Source organism: Erinaceus europaeus, chromosome 8, assembly GCF_950295315.1.
Source record: "Erinaceus europaeus chromosome 8, mEriEur2.1, whole genome shotgun sequence".
Taxonomy (NCBI): Eukaryota; Metazoa; Chordata; class Mammalia; order Eulipotyphla; family Erinaceidae; genus Erinaceus; species Erinaceus europaeus.
In genome coordinates, this window is record NC_080169.1 from 111,220,877 (window position 1) to 111,241,656 (window position 20,780).

A 20,780-nucleotide genomic window follows, 5' to 3' on the forward strand; every position below is an offset into this window, starting at 1 on the left:
CAAATGTAAATCACTAATTCCCCAATAAAGAAATTAAAATAAATAAATAAATCTCTAAAAATAAGTAAAAGAAATTTCTTCAGTGACCAGGTGGTGGAGCATCTGGTTAAGTGCACACATCACAGTGCACAAAGACCTGGGTTCAAGTCCTTGGTCCCCACCTACAGGAGGAAAGCTTAATGAGTAGTGAAGCAAGGCTAAAGGTGTCTTCTCTCTGCCTTATCAAATTAAAGTTAAAAAAGAAAAATAAATTGCTTTAGAAAAAAAAAGATTTGACACCGATTCGTAGCATTTATTGACATTTCCATGGAAAATGCTAGGAAAGCTGTATAAATTGTAAACGTGGAAACCAAACACTTGCATAAATTATTTCCAAAAAACTCTACAGCACATTAAAAAACAGTGCAGCTAAAGGGGGTTGGGTGGGGGGGTAGGAATATAACCGACAGATGGGTGGTAGGGTTCCGTTCCTCACTCAGAGCCCCTCACTGGAAGCTCAGTGCCCATCTGTGACCTGCAAAGCATGATTGTCAAGTTCAAGTTGCCCCCCCCCCCCCGCATGGCCTCGGTTCACTCTGCATATTGCCGTACATCAGATGCTTGTCATCCAAGAACAAGAAGTAGGAAGAGACAGGAGCACAGGGATCTTGGCAAAGAATGGGGAGACAAGTGGGCATTCCCCCCCAGCCCCACCCCCAGGGACTCTGCAGGGACCCCTTTGCTGTAAAGGAAAAGCTGATTTTGCCCCCAGCAGGGAGCAAAAATTCTACTCTCCCCCTTTTTTTCTAGAATGCACCTTCTATTGCTCAGAGCCTTTTCCCCACCCCCAACTTCATGAGTGGAGCCTCCTTTCTCTCCTCTCTCCTGCAGGAGAAAGGATCCTATACTATTCCTAACTCACACACTTAGAGAGCTGGGTTATGAATGCTTGAAGTCTGGTGGGTGCATGATGAAATACTGTGCTCCAAGCTGTGCAGAAAGGTTCCGAGGAACCAGGGACCCCCGAGATCCAAATTACATACCTTTCTTTTTTTTCTTTCAGTCCTTCTAACTTACTTAGAAATTCTTTCTTTAAATGGGACATGGCCCCAGAGCTGGGGAAAAAAAAATGGCTGGAGACAAAAGGGTGGGGAGAATAAAGCCAAGAGCTTATAAAATTATCTACCCTGTTGGAAACAAATTTGGACCAGAGTCCCTCCAATCAAAACATTCATGTCTTCCTTTGTTCTCATAGGAATTGCTGTTCCAAAGGCATTTTAGTGATCTCTTTCTAAAGGTCAATGTCACTGTATGTTGGCTGGTAAGGTCAGCTGCCAAGTGGAACCACTAGGATTGTACCATAATGCTTGAATTTTCAAGTCTTCTTAACACCAGAGAAAGGTCTCCTAGTTTAGACAGTGAACACAGCCTCCAAGTATATCACAAGAGATCTGGAAGATTTCTCCTTTTCCATTAGATGATACAGATGAGCCTGTGGTTTGAGTGAGTCACAGCTGTTTCTCTGTAGTGTGTTAGCATGTGGAACATGTCAAGAGTCACGAGGCCTGTAAAAATGGCTCGTTTGCACACGTTCTGTCTGCAGGTACAGAAGGGTCCTTCTTCATGCTCCTGCCTGAGACCAAGTGAGGAAGACACACAAGGTTCCAGAGGCTGGCTTTGGAGACTGGCTCAGGAGGTAGACGGGAAATGGCTAAAATTCAACCTGAGCTGATGTTAGCATGACAGTGAAACCGGAGCTCCCTGGGAGTCCCCTGCCCCAAGCCGTGAACACGTATTGAGCTCCCTTTCCAACCAGCAAGTGCATTCAGGTCTCCATTCCTGAATATGAAGGCAATGGAGACACTGACTGGAAGAAGCATCACAAGTGCAAATCAGCATCTGAGGACTAGCCAGGTCGCTGGAGCACTGAGCTGTCAGGTGCAGGATGACAGAAAAGATTCAAAATGCCCAGAATTAACTACTTTGAGCCCAAATCCTTTGGGCCTACCTTCTCCTGTCTTTGCAGCTGAAAATCTGGTTGGCAAAAAACAAACACAAAAAACCTCACTTGACCTGCAACTTGAAAGCCACTTGCCCCTCAGATCAAAACACACTCCAGAATGAAATAAAAATAGTGCAGTCGGAAAGAAATGCAACACGCTGGTGTATCATCCATGAAAGTTCTTCCAGGAAGGATTTGATGTGGCCACAGAGACAAACACTGAGGCCAATTCTGAGTACCGTCCTACTTACTTTGGACCCTGGTCTCTTTTCCAGGGTATCACCTTCTGAAGACCATGGTCACGTCCCTAGTCACTGTCCCATGTCCCCCCCCCCCCCCCCAAGCAGCACCCTCTCTTCTTGCTTGGTGAAAAACACTAATGTAAAACCACGGTTTGGATTCAATCTCCATAGTGCAGCAGATCAAGATCAAATCTAACAACCTCACTCACTTGTTCTTTGGGCCCAGTTGGCCCTGCTCAGGTCACCTTCCCTTTCCCTTCCCCCCAACTCGTCTTGATGACGACAGCTTCAAGGTGACATGTCTCCAAGCTCCCACTGGCATTGTCCACTGCTTCTGGGCACCTCAGGAGGCTATGCAGGCTTGGGAGTTCCACCGGTGTTGGCTTAAACCATGTTGCTGATCTGACACCCATGGGTATTCTCGGACCCAGGTGCTAAGATCTCAGAATGCAGGGCATGGGGCTGCTGGGGGGGTGAAGGCCAGAAGTAGCAGGAGTAGTAGCAGCCAGGAGGTGGTGAGGACCACTGTGTGAGGACTGATGGAGAAGGAAGGGGATAGACAGCAACTGGAACAGGAGGAGGGACCAGTCAGCGGCCTCGATCTCACTCTCGCCACTCCTGAGGACCTAGGTGGTGACAGGTCACAATGCAGCCCATGGTCTGTGGCCACATCAAGTCACTTCACAGTGTTTTGTGACAAACTCATGAACTACCACAAAATGCAAACTATGACTGGTCGGGGATACTGTGGCACTAATTTGTCAAGTGCCAGGGACAGTTAGGGTGGTGTGCTCACTCCAGGGATCTTGGCATAGATGGTCACCTCTGAGTTTCACCAGGGAAGAGAGAAATCCTGAAAGGTGGACAGAAGAAGGTGTGCTCTCTCAAGCCGATGGGGAAGAAGGAGGTGCAGAGAAGGGGACAGAGCAGAGTGGACAGCGTAGCCCATGTTCCTGAGGCTAGAACTTTTGAAACTCAGGGAGAAGAGGTGGTATCAGTGTAACTTTTCAGTTTAGAGGGTTTCAAATAAATGGGATTTGGAAGGCCCCTGTGGTTAGCAGGAAGATCTCTCTCCTAAGTGGACATGAGATGAGTGTCCACAGTTCCTTTGGGCAGCCAGTCTGTTCTGAGCTCTGGTTTGGTGACACAGCTACAGAGGTGAGAAACAAAGTACAAATGTGTGTGCTTTCTTGCCAATACAGCGGGCTGCTCACCCCATCCACTACTCCCGCCATCTTTGGTCTGGCCAGGTGTTGGAAATTTACACAGGGGGGTGGGAAGAGGGAGCTGGAAGCTTAACAACACAGGTAAAATCACCTTAGGTGAGTCTGAGAGGCATAGAAACCTTTCTGCAGGTAGTCCCCCCCTTAAAGCCAAGGCCCCCTTTTCTGAGATGCACAGAGAAAGCCACCATCTTCACAAGACTGAGCAGCACAGGAGATGAACCCGTATTCACTCCACCCGCTGCCTTCCTTGCAGTTAGGATTCACTGTCACACGTCCACAAGAAAACTCTGCTTGTGTGTCTGAGATTCTGAAGATCAATTTCTGAAGCCTGGCATTTCTGAGCAATGTGCAAAAAGAATTTGGGGAAAAGGAGGTTAAAAAGGGGGGGAGGGGAGGCTTCTCACCCAGGCTCTTCAGAACCTGAAAAAACAATTCTGATCCCTCCCCTTTTTCAGAGCTGTAGGAGTGGCAAATGGTTATATTCTCACCTCCAAGCACCAATTTTGGCTGTTGGGTCAATCTGTCCAACAGGTTGAATTAAGGAAGCACTGGAAATATGATTCTGTGGGTGCCTGAAATTTGACTCCAGTTCTGACTGGTCTGAGCCCCGAATTCTGGCTGTTTGTCTTGTTATCTGATTCAGAGTCTTCACTGATCTGATAACAAATAATTCATAGTGACTACCTCTTATTTAGGGTGTATGTGTGTGTTCTTTTGAGCTTCCCCCAAGTACCAGGAAAGAGATCAGCCCTTGTTCTATTCCTTGCCCTAATTTAAGGGGTTTGGGGTTGGAGGAAGTAGACCCCAAGTAAGTTGAGAAAATGTCTCCAGGCCTAATGCACCTCAGATTGTTTGAATGATTACTCAGGAGTCTTGTGCAGTGAGATGGCAATTTAAAAGCAACTCCATCTTTTCCCTCGTGATGTCAAAATTCTCCTTGACATTTTGTGACTCACACTGAGAGGCTGAACAGAACTCAGTTTCACCCCCTCCCTGGACCTCGAACCTGGGGTGTGGGATTGGCAGGAAGGTCTATATGGTAACTGGATGGGCCTTGGGAATTTTCATGACCAGTGTTGGCAAAGCTAGACTACGATGTGCAGACTCCACCGTGTATTTGGAGTGATCAAACAAATACAAAGCCATTTCCTTATCCGCTAGGAAGTTGGCCTTTCTTCCTTCCTCTCTCTGCCCCTCCCTCCCTCTCCCCTCCCTTCCTTCTTTTGTTAGTTCTTTCCTTCCTTTCTCCCCCTCCATACACCCCCCTTCTAGAACAAAATGAAACCTTAAAAAGATTCTGTATTCTTCCACTGAAAAAGCCAACCATTACATCTCACAGACCCAAAGGAAGGAGGACGGGTTTGAAGCTGTAGCACCTGAAGAGAGAGAAGAGAAGGAGAAAAAAATGCAGATGATGGCTCTGATTGCAACTACCAGGCTCTAACATCTACCCAACTTTTGGTTTCTCACTCGTCATGTTTTTAAAATCTTCGAACAGTCTCAGCATCCTTGCTGTGAGAGGGACTAGTAACATAAGCTCCTACAGATAAAAAGAGGGAGAATCAAGCTGTCTGCCAAATGTCCTCACGGCTCTTTTCTGGGAAAAGAAAAATAAAAGTAGTAACAACAACAAAGGGTTCATCATACAAAGCCGACGGCCTTGTACTGTCCCCAGAAACACAAGTTCCCCTTTTTGTCTCTCAAGAGGATATACTGGCGGGGGTCACTCCCTCCCTTCGGAGAAGGGATGTCCCTTCTTGCATGAAGTGTTGCCGGCTTGTGGCCTAACAAACATACCCTCAAGGGGTCACAAAGTCACCATTGAGTCCCGAACATCACGAGCTGTGGCTATTCCTCGACATGTGGCATTTTCTCAAATTGCAACTTGCTCCTGGGCCCAGCCCCTTGTGGGGGGTGCTGGTCCCCACCCAAGCCTCCCTCCCCAACCTTGCTCAGCCAGCCGGGGTCCCCCGTTCTTGCTTCCACGGGAAGCGGATTGGCGGTAGGTGTAGGCGTCGTGACCCATCAGCTGTGGAAGTTGTGTGTGGCCGTCTGTTTCTGGGAGAGACGCAGTAGCTCCTCGCGGATGGCTTTGATGAGGGAGGCCGAGGAGTGGGCACCAGGCTGCAGGTCTTCCGTGGAGCTTGCGGGGTAGGCCAGCCCGGAGCCCGGCAGGCCCCTGGCTGGGGCGTTCCCAGGAGGGGCGGAGGGCTCCCTGCCCGAAGTCCTTGGCACCTGGAACAGTGGGGAAGAGGAGTACTCTGGTTGTCCCAGCACATGAGCCTGAAAAAAACACAGCAAGTATTAATGGTGTGTGGTGTGTGATCAAACCGAAACTAGCAGAAGACCACTTACTCCCCTGTCCCCCCTAGTTCAGCCCTCAGGGAGGGACCTCTACAGATGGAACTAAAGGCCCTGTGAGAAGCTGCTGACTAAATAAAACCTGTCTGAGGCCAGGAGGTGACTCACCCCAGAAAGCATACATGTTACCATGCTAGAACCTGCCTGGGCTCGTTCAAGCCCCCGGGCCCCACATGGGAGCATCTGCGGGGGAAGCTTCACAAGTAGTGGAGCAGTGCTGTGGTATTTCTCCTTTTCTGTCTGCCTCTTTTTCTCACTTTCTTTCACCCTCTATCAGAAAGAAGGAAGAGGAGGAGGAGGCTGCTAGGAGAAGTGGAAAGAATCATGCAGGCACAGAGCCCCAGTGACAACTCTGGTGACAAAGTAAATTAAAAAATAAAAATAAAGAGTCAAATGTGGCACAGCTAGTTAAGTGCACACATTACCAGGCACAAGGATCTCAGCTGGAGCTCCCATTCCCTGCCTGGGGGGGGGGGGGGTAGCTTTATGAGCAGTGAAACAGTGTGTCAGGTCTCTCTCTCTTCCCCTCCCTTCCTCCCTATCTCCCCCTCCCCTCTCAATTTCTATCTTCTGTCCTATCTATTAAAAATAGAATTTTTTAAAAAAGAGAAAATAGCCACCAGGAATGGTAGATTTGTAGTGCCAGCACCGAGTCCTAGTGATAATCCTGGTGGTAATAATAATAACAATAATAATAATAATTGAAAGAAAGGAACTTTTGCTAAGATACCCACAGGAAACTATCCCAAAGTGGGGAGGAAAGAAAGTCAGCTTAGTGTACAGGGAATTTACCCTTTCTTTCTTTCTTTTTAAATTTTATTATATTTATTTATTTATTGGATAGAGACAGCCAGAAATCTAGAGGGGAAGGGAGGTAGAGAGTGAGAGAGATAGAGAGACAACTACACTTCATCACTTGTGAAGTTTCCTGCCTGCAAGTGGGGACCAGGGACTTGAACCTGGGACCTTGCACACTGTAATGTGTGTACTTAACTAGGTGTGCCACCACCTGGACCCTTGTTTACCATTGTTGTTATTATTGTTGTTGTTATTTCTGTCACTGTTGTTGGATAGGACAGAGAGAAATGGAGAGAGGAGGGGAAGACAGAGAGGGGAAGAAAAAGACAGACACCTGCAGACCTGCTTCACCACTTGTGAAGCGAACCCCCTGCAGGTGGGGAGCTGGAGGCTCAAACCAGGATCCTATGCTGGTCCTTGCACTTCGTGCCATGTGCGCTTAAAACCCTCTGCACTACTGCCCAGCCCTCCTATTATTATTACTTTTAAACACTTGTTTTTTTTAATTTATTTTGGACAGAGACAGAGAGAAACTGAGACAGAAGGGGACACTAGAGCGGGAAAAAGAGAGACACCTGCAGCACTGTTTCACCACTCATGAAGCTTTCTCAATGTAGGTGGGGACAGGGGCTTGAATCCAGATCCCTGTACATGATAACATGTGCTCTCTACCATGTGTACCACTACCCAGTCCTTCATTATTATTTTTAAAACGCTTATTGTTAATGTCGCTTTAAATAAAAACCAGTTCTAGAGCCAGGTTGAGCACACACGTTATCATGGACAAGGATGTAGGTTCAACGCTGCTCCTCCTGCAGGGGAGAAGCTTCACAAGTGGTGAAACAGTGCTGTAGGTGTCCCTCTTTCTCCCTCTCTATCTCCCTCAGTTTCTCTCTATCCTATAAAGGAAACAACAAAAAAGTTAATCAATGTTTTTTCTTTATTATCTTTATTTTATCAGATAGGGGGAGAGACAGAATTGAAGAGGGATGGGGAGACAGAGAGGGAGAGAGACAGAGAGACACCTCCGGCCCTGCTTCACCACCTACCTGCAAAGCTTTCCCCCTCTAGGTGGGGAGTTGGGGGGAAGGAGCTCAAATCTGGGTCCTTGTGCACTGTAACATGTGTGCTCAACCAGGTGAGCCAGCACCCGGCCCCCTCAATCAGTTTTCTATTTCTTTGACTCATTTCCTATGAGATTGAGATACATCAGCCCACTAGAGATCAGACCAAATGTCTCAGGCACACAAGTCCTGTGTTTTACCAGCTTAGCTCTATCCCCAGCCACTCAGTTGGGTTTTGCAAGTCTGTGCACATGTTACAAGAAAACATGTGGCAATGACACACCTGGTGCCATTATCTTTGGCTGGGGCCTCTTCTCCACCCAACTCACTAGGTTCACCCATGGGCTTTAATGTTTTGCTCCTGACACTGGGAAACTCTTTTCATCCCCTTGTCCTCCAGTTTCACTGATGGCACTGGAAATGCTACATGCAGGGAACAAAGCACTGTAGTGCACCCGGCTGAGCACACACATTACCATGTACAAGGACCAGGGTTTAAGGCCCCGAGCCTCACCTGCAGAGAGGAAGCCTCATGAGTGGTGAATCAGTGCTGCAGGGGTCTCTTTTTGTGTGTCTCCCCCTTCCCTCTCAATTTCTTTCTTTGGCCATTCTTTTTCTTCCTTTATTTCTTTAAATATCTTTATTTATTGGAGAGGACAGCCAGAAATCAAGAGGAAGGGAGAGGTCAAGAGAGAAACAGAAAGACACCTGAAGCATTGCTTCACCACTCACAAAGCTTTCCTCCTGCAGATGGGGGCTGCGGGGCTTGAACCCAGGTCCTTGCACACTGTAACATGTACACTCAACCAGGTGTACCACCACTCAGCCCCTTTCTCTCAATTTCTCTCTCTCCTATCAAGTAGAGAAGAACAAAAAAGGAAAAACATGGCCACCAGAAGCAGTGGATTGGTTATCAGGCACCAAGCCCCACTGATGACCCTGGTGGCTATAAACTAAATAACTAAACAAATGCTACACACTAAGTCACTTCCTTAAGTCCTGGTTCCTAAAGCAACTCAGGGACCAGTAACTCAAGTTGTCAATAATCACATCAAAGATCACATAACTTTATTTGTAGCACTTACTATGTACTCACTTTCTTCAGGAAAAATATCACTGCCACCAAATACAATTCAAATCACTGTGCTTGTGTCAGATGAATCATCCATGAAAAAAATAATTTCATCTGGAATTATTCTTCTGGAAGTCATGGCCTATGTATGTACACAATGGAAGACTACTCAGCTATTAAAAATGACGAATTCACCTTCTTCACCTCATCTTGGATGCAGCTTGAAGGAATCATGCTAAGTGAGATCAGCCAGAAAGAGAAGGATGAATATGGGATGATATCATGCATGGACAAAAGGTGTGGTATAAGAACAGAAAAGGGACACAAAATAGAATTTGGGCTGGATTTAGTATATTGCACCAAACTAAAGGACTCTGGGGGTTGGGGGGAAGTTTTCAGGTCCTGGTGAATGATGGTGGAGGAGGCCCTAGGCTGGGGGTGAGAGTACTTTGCGGAAAATTGAGAAATTCTACACATGTATCAACAAGTGTATTTACTGTAAACCATTAATCCCCTCAATAAAAATATTAAAATAAAAAATTACTCTTCTTGAAAAGGAAGTCCTGAGCTGGAGAGATATCTCACCAGGTAGGACATCTACTTTGCCATGAACATGACCCAGGTTTGAGCCCCAGCACTACAAGGTAGCAGAGGAGACTTTGTGGAGTTGTGGAGTCTCTCTGGCTGAGTGAGAAAGTGGCCCAGAGTAGTGAGATCATGCATGTGAGGGCCAGGTTCCACCAAAGAAAAGAACTTGAACTTCACAAGTGGCCCATAAAGACAGACAGAAAGGAATGGAAAGTTGATTAGGCCTCAGGTTGCTGTGTGAAGTGAGTGGTCCACTGGGAAAATCAGAAGTGACCTGAGAGTTGGGAGGAAGGGAGGCTGGAGGAGCCTGAGGAGATGAAAGGTCAGACCAGGCTCCTTGAGAGTCAAAGGGGTTGGGAGAGTGTGTGTGGAAACACCAGGACAAGGAAGCAGGAATGAGGTCTTGAGGTCATTTTCCATTGTTCTTCTCTGTCAATCTGTTATCAAGCCCTTGATGGAGTCTGCTTAAGAAAGTTATATAGTGGGCTGAGGACACACTATAATTGTTATGCAAAAAAGATTTTCATGCCTAAGGGTCTGAAGTCCCAAACTCAACCCCATAAGTCACAGTCGAACAGTGTTCTGATTTAAAAAAAAAAAAGTAATAATAAAATAAATCAAATTGAAATTATCTGGTGGCCCAGGAGGTGGAGAAAACATTGGAAGTGAGCTTAATAAAGCCCATATTTTCTGTAATGAATATTGCCATTAATATTACCATAAGGTTATTATTATTATTATTTTGTCACCAGAGTTTTTGCACCTGCATGATTCCATTGCTCCAGCAGTTTTTCTGTCCTTTTTTCCAGAGAGGGTGGGGGGAGACAGGGAGAGAGACAGAAATGCCATAGCACTACTCCATTGCTCATGAAGCTTTGTCTTTCTATAGGGAACCTACGTGGTGACTGGGGTCTCCAACCTGGTGAGCTGTATGCTGTTCCAGACAAGCTATCTCTAGTCCCTATTAGTTTTTTTTAAAAGATGACAATGATTTTTTTTTTTTTTCAGGGCACTGCTCAGCTCTAGCTTCTGGGCATGCTAGGGACTGAACTTGGGACCTTGGAGCCTCAGGCATGGAAATCTGTTGCATAAACCACTATGCTATTTCCCCTACAAAGATCATTGCTGTTGCTGTTATATTACTACTGCTACTACTACTACTACAACTACTACAAATTGATTACTTTAAGCCTGAAAGTTACCTTTAAAAAGATTATATGCTTTCCAAATACCCAGTGCCAATACTTTCCCAAAGCTGATCAGCAGGAATTTCCCATCTGAAAACTCTAAGCAAATCTGATGACAGCTCAGAGGGGAGAACCCAAGCTTCAAATGCATTGGACTTCACCTTTGGCAACACACACACACACACACACACACACACACACACACACACACACACACACACACACACAAAAAAAAAAAAAAAACCCTGAGTTAAAACAAACATAAAAGGGACAGACGTGAGGGAGGTCTAATTTGACTTCAGTGAGTGTTTTCAAAGAGACTCCCACACTCCCTCAACGGAATACCCCTCTTTGCCATTGAAAAAGGTGACACTGTGCCTTTTGGGGACAAATTGGGCAGAATCCCAGGTGACCACATCAAGTAAAATCAGTGAGGGAGTAAAAGGCAATGGCTTTAACTCCTGTGTGGAGTATAAATACCTGCAACAGACACACTTGCAGCCAATAAGAAGATCCCAACTGACTCCTGGACTCTGTGACAGTGGTGGAAGTTACTGGCATAATGGGTCGAGGTTGGAAGGTGGGGTGTGGTCAGGGGTGGACTTGGGGGTATTTTTGGTGTGATGGCCCTGAAACTTTGGTGGTGGGAACTCACTATATAGACACATCCACTTATATAGATGTGAAACTGCACTTCTCAAATTGTATAATGTTATGGGCTGGAAAGACAGTATAATGGTTCTGCTAACTCTCATGCCTGAGACTCTGAAGTCTCAGGTTCAACTCTCAGTACCCCCATAAGCCAGAACTGAGCAATGCTCTGGTGTGTTTCTCTCTCTTACTAAATATGAAAAGATATTTTTTTAAACATTGTATAATAATGGGGGCTGGGTGATGGTACACCTGGATGAGCATACATGTTACCAAGCACAAGGACCCAGGTTCAAGCCACCAATTTCCACCTGCAGGGGGAAACTTCATGAGCAGTGAAGCAGGGCTGCAGGTGTTTCTCTGTCTCTCTCTCACTCTATCTTCTACTCCCCTTTCAATTTCTCTCTCTCTCTCTATCCAATAAAAAAATAAATAAGAAAAATGGTCTAATATTGTAAAACAACGTTAAGCTAACTAAATTCATCAGTTCAAAGGGATCCCAAGAAAGTAACAGTTATAAATTCAGTGGTCATGCTAGAATACTCAATAATTCCAAGACAGAAGCTACTCACCGCCTCCCTCCGGCCGGTGTCCTCCTCCCCATACGAAGGCCAGCCTGCGCCCCCGTACTGGCTTCCCCGGCTGGGCAGGACCTCCACTGGCTGCACCCCAATTCTGCTAGTGATTCCTACCTGTGTCAGGTGCTGGATCTGGGAGCCTGGACAGGACATAAGGAGAGGGGAGAGGGATGTGGTCAGCATTCAGCAGTGAACGAGAAATCCTGGGTACTGATCACTGGCCTCCCTGAGGGACCAGGGAGATGGGCACCATATTTATTTCCCAAGAGAAAAATAGACACAGCCCTTGTGGGGCACATAGTTGAGTAAACCCCTTGCCATGTGCAGGGACCTGGGTTCCAGCTCCCCAGACCCCACCTGTGGAGGGAGGCTTCACAAATGGTGAAGCAGTGTTGCATTGTCTCTCTATGTCTTTCCCTCTCTCTCTTCTTCCATCTCAGTTCCTCTATGTCTCTCTCAAAGAGAGAGAGGGGGAGAGACTAAACAAAGAAAGAAAGAGGGGGCCAGGTGGTGGCACTTCTGGAAGCACACATATTACAGTGTGCAAGGACCAAGGTTCAAGCCCATGTTCCTTCCTCATTTGCAGTGGAAATGTTCAAGAGTGATGAAGCAGTGCTGCAGGTCTCTCTCTCTCTGTCCCTCCCTCCCCTTGTCTCCCCCTTCTCTCTCATTTTCTTTCTGTCTCTATCTAAAATAAATAAATGAATATTTAAAAAAGAAAGGGAAAGAGAAAGAAAGGAAGGAAGGAATGGAGGGTCAGATGTGCTGCACCTGACTGAATGCACGTGTCACCATGCACAAAGACCTAGGTTTAAACACCCGATCCCCCCCTGCAGGGAGGAAGCTTCACGAGCTGTGAAACAGGGCTGCAGGGGTCTCTCTCCCTCTCTATCTCCCCCCTTCCCTCTCAATGACTGTCTCTGTCTAAAATAAATAAATAAAACCACTTAAAGAAAAAGAAAGAAATAGCATGAGCTTCCTTGACAGGCATGAGCTTCCTCTGTAGAGGCTGATACTCATCTTGTTTTCCTGACTAGACACCAAAGAACAGGCAAGAGGGGTTATTATGGACGGCCCTTCAGGTCACTTCTACATGGGTCACAAAGAAGAGTGTGCTTATTATCCATTCTGAAGAAAGGAAAGAAAGGTTTGGGAGCCAGAAAGAAGTTGAAATCTGGAAGCTTCTAGCTCATGGCTTTGAAATCTACCAGGAACTGAAAATATAATCCTGTCTTTTCTTCCTCACAGGTAGAAAAGAAGATTTGTTTTAATACAGAATTGCATGGTATGTCTTCATCACAATCACACTATTTCTGTAATGTCTTGACACTTGGAATTGGGATCTTAAGGTTTTTTATTTTTTACTTACCTTTTTTATTTGGTAGGACAAAGAGAGAGGGAAATAGGGAGGGAGAGAGACAGAGAGATACCTGTAACACTGTTTGACTGCTCATGAAGCCTCCCCTGCACATGAGGACTGGGGACTTAAACCCAGATTCTCGCACATGATGATGGCATGTGCACTCAACTAGGTGTGTTACTGCCCAGTCCTGGACTTTTATTTTCAGATATTTTAGTCATTTCACAGGAGAAAGAATGACTATTTCATATCAAAAAAAGAAAAAAAGAGAAAATAATGCACCATTCCAGTACACGTGGTACTGGGGATCAAACCTGGAACCTCAGGCATGCAAGTTCTGCATTCTACCAGCTAATCTCTTTCTGGGTCACTTAGACTTTCCTTGGAAAGTGCCTCCCCAGTCACTTCAGTGAGGTGCACTGATGGTCTTGGGCCCTGTGTGGTTAGCAAGACCTGGCTTCAAATCACAGGTATTTCTCATACATCAGCGTCTGGCTGTGGAGAAAAGTGGAATCGCCCAGCACTGTGAATGAAAATCATATTTTTAAATGATCCCAGGAGCACTGCATCCTCCTGGGATGCCCAGACTGGTTGTTCCTTCTGTCAGAGATTTCAGCGGGAAGGGAAGCACCTCTGCCATCAGACCCACCCCTGCACTGTCTGAAGAATGACCTCCTTTAACTAAATATGCTTTAAAAAACATTTTATTTACTTACTAGAGAGGTAGGAGGAGAGAAAGAGAAACAGAGCGTCTCTCTTGTACATGTGCTGCCAGGGACTGAACTCAGGACTTCATGCTTGAGAGTCCAATACGTTATCCACTGCACCACCTTCTGAACCACGCAAATATGTACTTTTTAATTTTCATTTTTTAAAAAGGATTTTATTTATTTATTAGTGAGAAAGATAGAAGGAAATAGAGAAAGAACCAGATATCACTCTGGTACAGGGGCTGCCGGGGATTGAACTCAGAACCTCATGCTTGAAAATTTAATGTTTCTCCACTGTGTCACTTCACAGACCAGATATGTTTTTTTTAAAGCGATTTTGGGTGGGGATTGGAATTAAGCAGCCTGGAGCCCGGGTTTATTCATGGAGAGATACGAAGGAGGAGGAGGAAGAGGAAGAGGAAGTGAAACATTTTCCCTAGAAAAGGAAAGTTCCCCAGGAAGGTGTTGATCTTCAGTTCTGGATTCAGGAAGAACAAATTCTGGCTATCACTTGGGAACTTCACCACCTTTCCACCAGCCCGGTGAAGAAGCTGGTGACCTCTGGAACACTGCTAGCCCTGAAGAGGGCTGCTCTAGGAAGCCAGGAGTCATCTGAGTGGGCCGCAGGTACCTGTAGTGCCCCCGACAGGCCGAGGCCGGGCTACCGATGGCAGCTCCTCAGAGTAGATCGCTCGGGCAGAAAATGGGGCATCACTGATGGCCGGTGGCTGTTGAGGCTCTGAAGGCACCAGCTCAGAAGACTGCAGCAAGCCAGCACCAAAGCCTGGTCTGCAAGAGAGCAGCACACATCAGGACTGTCAGAGTATGGGACAGTCAGAGCACAAGTATCGGGCTGAGCTTCACTGACAGGAGACAGACGACCCAGGACTCATGGCTGAGCTGTAGGCAGTATCTCTTTATTCATGCAGGACGCAGCACAATCTAAGCCGAGCTAAGCTCAACTGAAAACTAAACTAAAACGAACAATGTTGTCTTTATATATACTTCCCAAGTAGGGTGTGAACAGGATGTGACATAGAGAGGGTGGAGAGAAAAGTGACTGGTGGAAGATCAGGGTGTGACAAGGAGAGGGGGCGGAGCAGGTGAGAATTCTACCACTGAACCACTAATGCCCTGGAGGGAGTGTGGTGCTTTATGTAAATGTAAAAGTGATTTATGTAAATAGACCACTTTGAATGGGATCAAACCAATCCCTATACAGGCATACAGGTGCTTGGTTAAGCAGAAGCCAGGGGGAGCTGGCATACTACCCAACACACAAGGACAGTCTGAGCACAAGGACAGTTCGAATACAGTGACAGTCAGCGCACCAGGACAGTCAGAGAACGGGGACAGTCAGAGCACCAGGACAGTCAGAGCAACAGGACAGTCCAAATACAGTGACAGTCAGCGCACCAGGACAGTCAGAGAACGGGGACAGTCAGAACACCAGGACAGTCAGAGCACCAGGACAGTCCAAATACAGTGACAGTCAGTGCACCAGGACAGTCAGAGAACGGGGACAGTCAGAACACCAGGACAGTCAGAGCACCAGGACAGTCCAAATACAGTGACAGTCAGTGCACCAGGACAGTCAGAGAACGGGGACAGTCAGAGTATGGGGACAGTCAGAGAACGGGGACAGTCAGAGTATGGGGACAGTCAAAGAACAGGGACAGTCAGAGCATGGGGACAGTCAGAGCACCAGCACAGTCAGAATACAGGGACAGTCAGAGCACAGGGACACTCAGAGCACAGGGACACTCAGAGCACAGAGACAGTCAGAGCACCAGGACAGTCAGAGCACCCAGACACTCAGAGCACAGGAACAGTCAGCATGGGGACAGTCAGAGCACCAGAACAGCCAGAATACAGGGACAGTCAAGAGCACAGGGACACTCAGAGCACAGGGACACTCAGAGCACAGGGACACTCAGAGCACCAGGACAGTCAGAGCACCCAGACACTCAGAGCACAGGAACAGTCAGCATGGGGACAGTCAGAGCACCAGAATAGCCAGAATACAGGGACAGTCAAGAGCACGGGGACACTCAGAGCACAGGGACAATCACAGTACCAGGACAGAGAACGGAGACAGTCAGAGTATGGGGACAGTCAGAGCACCAGCACAGTCAGAATACAGGGACAGTCAGAGCACCCAGACAGCCAGAGCACAAGGACACTCAGAGCACCCGACCACCATCTGGAACCCCTGTAATTTTTCTGTTTATCCCCATATTTCCATTGTGGTCCTGTCCCTGCCCCGTGTCTGGCGGTATGTGTGTTGTGTGTCGGGAGGGCACACACAGTGTTTGGTAACGTGAAGCCTGGTGTGCTACCACCCTTCTCTCCAGGGATTTGCATTCACTCTGCAGATCACCTTGATCCAGATCCCCCTGTCCAATCAGCTTGATCCAGAGTCTCAGATCCTTCAAAGCTGAGTTTCAGCGCCTCTAGAGAGCTATGCACACACCCGGTATCCTGGGCTAAAACCTCTAGATCAGATCCTCAATTTGGGGGGGGGGGGGTCCTTACAAAGGTCTTTCGACTTTTTCCTCCCAGCCCCACAAGTCTGTTCAAAGTCTCCCTCAACTTCTGTGGAATCAGCAGAGGCCCTTCCTTGGCAGAAAGTGGCCTAGTAGGCAGAGCTCTCTTTGTGTTCCCTGGACTTTGGACTTGGTCTGCTAACTCCTTGGATTTCTCTTTCTTCCTTCCTTCCTTCCTTCCTTCCTTCCTTCCTTCCTTCCTTCCTTTCTTTCTTCCTTTCTTTCTCTCTTCCTTTCTTTCTATCCTTCCTTCCTCCTTCTTTCTTTTTCACTTGAAAATCATGTCTAGTTTTAGTGGTTGTCCACATTAACTTATTAATGGAAGTTCTTATCTCCCCCTCTGATTGGATCTTCAGAACGAGAAACTCAAGAGTTTTGTGTCTGCTCAAACTAGCTATGAGAAATGAACTTACCAATAAAATAAAACAAAATAAACTGTAATAGCCAAACGTGAGAGTGTGCACTTCTGCTAAAAGCCTTACCTTGGCAAGGGGCCAGACGGGGGAGTCATTCCGTAGTCTTCATATCTCTGAAAGAAACGCAAGAGAAGATGAAGATTATCATTCCACACTTATTATAAAGTGACAACAGCACATTGATTAGTCTACGTTTGCAGGATCAACTTTTGAGAGAATTATCTTCTTGTGAAAATGCTAGGGCATGCTGCCACCAAGGAATACCAGAAATTTCAGCTTGAGGAACTGGTCTATTTTTTTCATTTTACTGGTGTGTGTGGGGGTGTGGGGCGGTTCATGGTCTATAAAACAGTTAATGGTTTACACATGGGCACAATTTCCTAGTTCTGCATGACAGGAGTCTGCAAAATACTCTCATCCCAAATCTAGCCCTCCCCAAGCCCCCATCTCCTGTTCCTTCTCCAGAATCTTTTTGCATGGTGCAGTACCCCACCCTCAGTCCAATATTCATCCCATGTTCTCCCTTCCTGTCTCTGTCCCCCAAGGTCCACCTACATGTGAATAATCCACTATCTATCCCCCTCTTCCTGACTCATCCCACACAACTCTTTTCTTTCATATTTCAACAAAGATGAGGCAAAGATTAAGATTTTTTAAATTTCTGTTCTAATATCTAGGTCTCTGATAATTGGCCTTGGTTCATCATATCACTCTGTCCAGTGTGTGTGTGTGTGTGTGTGTGTGTGTGTGTGTGTGTGTATTTTTTAAACACAGAGCACTATACAGCTCTGGTTTATGGTAGTGCTGGGGATTGAACCTGAGGACTCAAAGCCTCTGGCATGGAAGCCTTTTGCAAAATCATTAAGCTGTCTCCCTAGCCCAGAACTCAGGACCTTGGAACCTTGGATGTGAAAGCCTTTTTGCAGAACCATTATTCAATCTCTCCAGCTCCATACATTATTATTCTATAGTAAGCACTACATGGCACTAACTAGGGGTGACAGTAACCCCAAAATGTGCTCACCATGTCTGTTTTGTCAACAAAACCAGCTCACAAATAAGTTTACCCACATTCCCCAAACCTTTGCCAATGAGTCAATCTCTTTTTTAATTTTATTAAATGTATTTATTTATTTATTGTATAGAGACAGCCAGAAATCGAGAAGGAAGAGGGAGCTCGAGAGGAAGAGAGATGAAAAGAGACAGAGAGACACACCTGCAGCACTGCTTCACCTCATAAAGCTTTCCCCCTGCAGGTGGGAACTAGGAGCTCAAATATGGGTCTCTGAGCACTGTAACATGAGCTCAGCCAGCTGTGCCACCACCGGCCCCTCAATCTCTACCTTGGGGGAGAAAACTTTGGGGACAGAGAGACTGGCCTAGCTCCTCAACTTCTCTGGGTCCCATTCTTTATGTGAGAATGACTGAATGGGTGCTATGCCCCATGGAATCCTGAAGGCGATTATAAAATATGAAACTGTGCTCAAATTACCTGCCTCTCCCCCCCCACACACACACACACACACTCCACCATGAACAGAAGGGGAGAGAGATGAGAACCTTGCAGATTCTCTGTTTGGGGTAAAATAAACCAAAGGGGATTAGGGGAAGAAGGGAGGACTAAAAGGAAATGGAGCTTCAGTTCTTTCTCCAAATAATTAAAGGGAAACCTGAGACTGGGTCAAGAGTATTCACAGGGGCCTTTGAGCTTTCAAAGCAGTTTGGATTTTTTTTTTAATAAAAATATTCATATGCAAAAATCGAACAAAAGAGATCAAGGTTTCACAGTTTACCTAAGAGGCTTTTAGGGGGGGCCTAGGGACTGACAAGCTTAGAGAGAAGCAGTAAAGGTAGCTGTCCTTTTTGGTTTAGAAGCTGTCCACAACTGGTTTGATTGCTGTAGAGCTACACATTTGAAACCCACTGTAGTGAGAAAAACAATGTTAGTGTTCTTTCTTTTTAATGTTTTTTAAAATTTATTATTTATTTATTGGATAGAGACAGCTAGAAATCGAGAGGGGAGGGGGAAGTAGAAAGGGAAAGAGACAGAGAGACATGTGCAGCCCTGCTTTATCACTCTCGAAGCTTTCTCCCCTGCAGGTGGGGACTGGGGGCTCGAACCCAGGTCTTTGCACATTGTAACATGTGCATTCAACCAGGCACACCACCACCCAGCCCCATGATGTTAGTTTTCTAGAGACTGCCTGTTTCAGTGGAATAGTCAAACACCACAGGCTAGCAGGTATTTACCTTGTACAGAAGTTGGAGGGGGGCAGCAGGTGGTTCACCTAGTAGAACACACATTATCACGTGCAAGAACCTGGGTTCAAGCACCTGCAGAGGAGACGCTGCACATGTAATGAAGCAGGACTGCAGTAGCTCTCCTTCTTTCTGTGTCTCTCTGCTTTCTCTTTCTGTATCTGTCTCTTGTCCACTATTTAGTATATGATTTTTGTATTGGTCACCAGGAGTGATAAAAAAAATCAAAATGTTTAGCCTCCTCATTTTTTTTTTGCCTCCAGGGTTATTGCTGGGGCTCAGTGGATTCACCACGAATCCACTGCTCCTGGAAGCCATCTTTTTAAAAAAATATATTTATTTATCTATTCTCTTTTGTTGCCCTTGTTTTATTGTTGTAGTTATTGGTGTCGTTGTTGTTGGATAGGACAGAGAGAAATGGAGAGAGGAGGGGAAGACAGAGGGGGAGAGAAAGATAGACACCTGCAGACCTGCTTCACTGCTTGTGAAGCGACTCCCCTGCAGGGGGGGAGCCGGGGGGCTCGAACCGGGAATCTTATGCTGGTCCTTGTGCTTTGTGCCACTTGCACTTGCGCTTAACCCGCTGAGCTACCGCCCAACTCCTGGAAGCCATCTTTTTTTCCATTGTTGCTATTGCTATTATTGTTGTTGCTGGATCCATTGTTGGATAGGACAGAAAGAAATCGAGAGAGGAAGGGAAGACAGAGAGGGGGAGGGAAAGGTAGATACCTGCAGACCTGCTTTACTGCTTGCAAAATGAACCTCTGCAGGTGGGGAACCAGGGGCTCAAACCAGTATCCTTGTGCCAGTCACTGTTTCACAATATGTGTGCTTAACCCCGTGTGCCACCACCCAGCCCTGGCCTCATCATTCTTAACAGAAGTCATCTCCTTCGCCTCATCTTGGATGGAGCTTGAAAGAGTCATGTTAAGTGAGACAAGTCAAAAAGAGAAGGACAAATACTGGATGATCTCATTCACAGGTGGAACTTTAGAAACAAGGACAGAAAGGGAAAACACCAAGTAAAACTTGGACTGGGGTTTGGCATATTACACTAAAGCAGAGGGAGAAGAAGGATCTGGCTTTGGGGTCCTGGTACATGATGATAGCAAAGGGCCTAGGTTGGGGTGAGAGTGTTGTGCAGACAGTTATCATGGGGAGATGACAAATACCCATGTGTCAACCACTGTTCTGTAAACCATTACCTCCTCCCACCCCCTGCAATAAAGTGATACAAAATTCTTGGGGGCAGGGGAAGATAGCATAACAGTTATGCAAACACTCTCATGCCTGAAGCTCCAAAAAATGTCTGGGGTAATCAAGTGGGACTTGACAGTTTTACTCAGGTATGTCAAGAAAAAAAAAATCCCACATCAATGGATGTCTTCTTCCTATACAGTGTAAAAACAAGTTAACAGAGCAAGCAACTCCAGTGGTTGGTGAGCCTGAGAGGACCCAAGTAAAGCAAGTGAGGTCTACTTGTAAATGATCTCTGCTCTGCTATCCATACCTGCTACAGGAACGACAGGCCAGGGAAGTCACCATGCTTCAGGGAAGCAGAGATGCCAGCCCCCAAGAGACTAGCTCATTAAGGCAGAACCAACACCCTTGGATAGGCCAACAAAAAGCGGAGGAAGATTCACAGCAGCATTATTTACAGTAGGCCATGTGGAAGCAGCCTAAGTGCCCATGGACAGGTGACTGGCTAAAGAAGCTCTGGGAGGGGCCGGGCAGTGGCGCG

At 46.4% G+C, this 20,780-nt stretch overlaps 1 protein-coding gene across 1 annotated transcript in view; it reads right to left on the reverse strand.

Annotated features, from left to right (window-relative positions):
• Positions 1 to 278: 278 nt before the first annotated feature.
• Positions 279 to 20,780, reverse strand: part of KIAA1549 (KIAA1549 ortholog) — a 147,604-nt gene continuing 127,102 nt past the window's right edge. Inside the window, exons 18-21 of the mRNA XM_060195666.1 lie at positions 16,847 to 16,893; positions 14,450 to 14,607; positions 11,743 to 11,888; positions 279 to 5,684 (exon numbers count right to left, since the gene is read on the reverse strand). Of these exons, the coding sequence (XP_060051649.1) occupies positions 5,475 to 5,684; positions 11,743 to 11,888; positions 14,450 to 14,607; positions 16,847 to 16,893 (561 nt within the window). The 3' untranslated portion in view covers positions 279 to 5,474. The remainder of the gene's footprint in view (positions 5,685 to 11,742; positions 11,889 to 14,449; positions 14,608 to 16,846; positions 16,894 to 20,780) is intronic.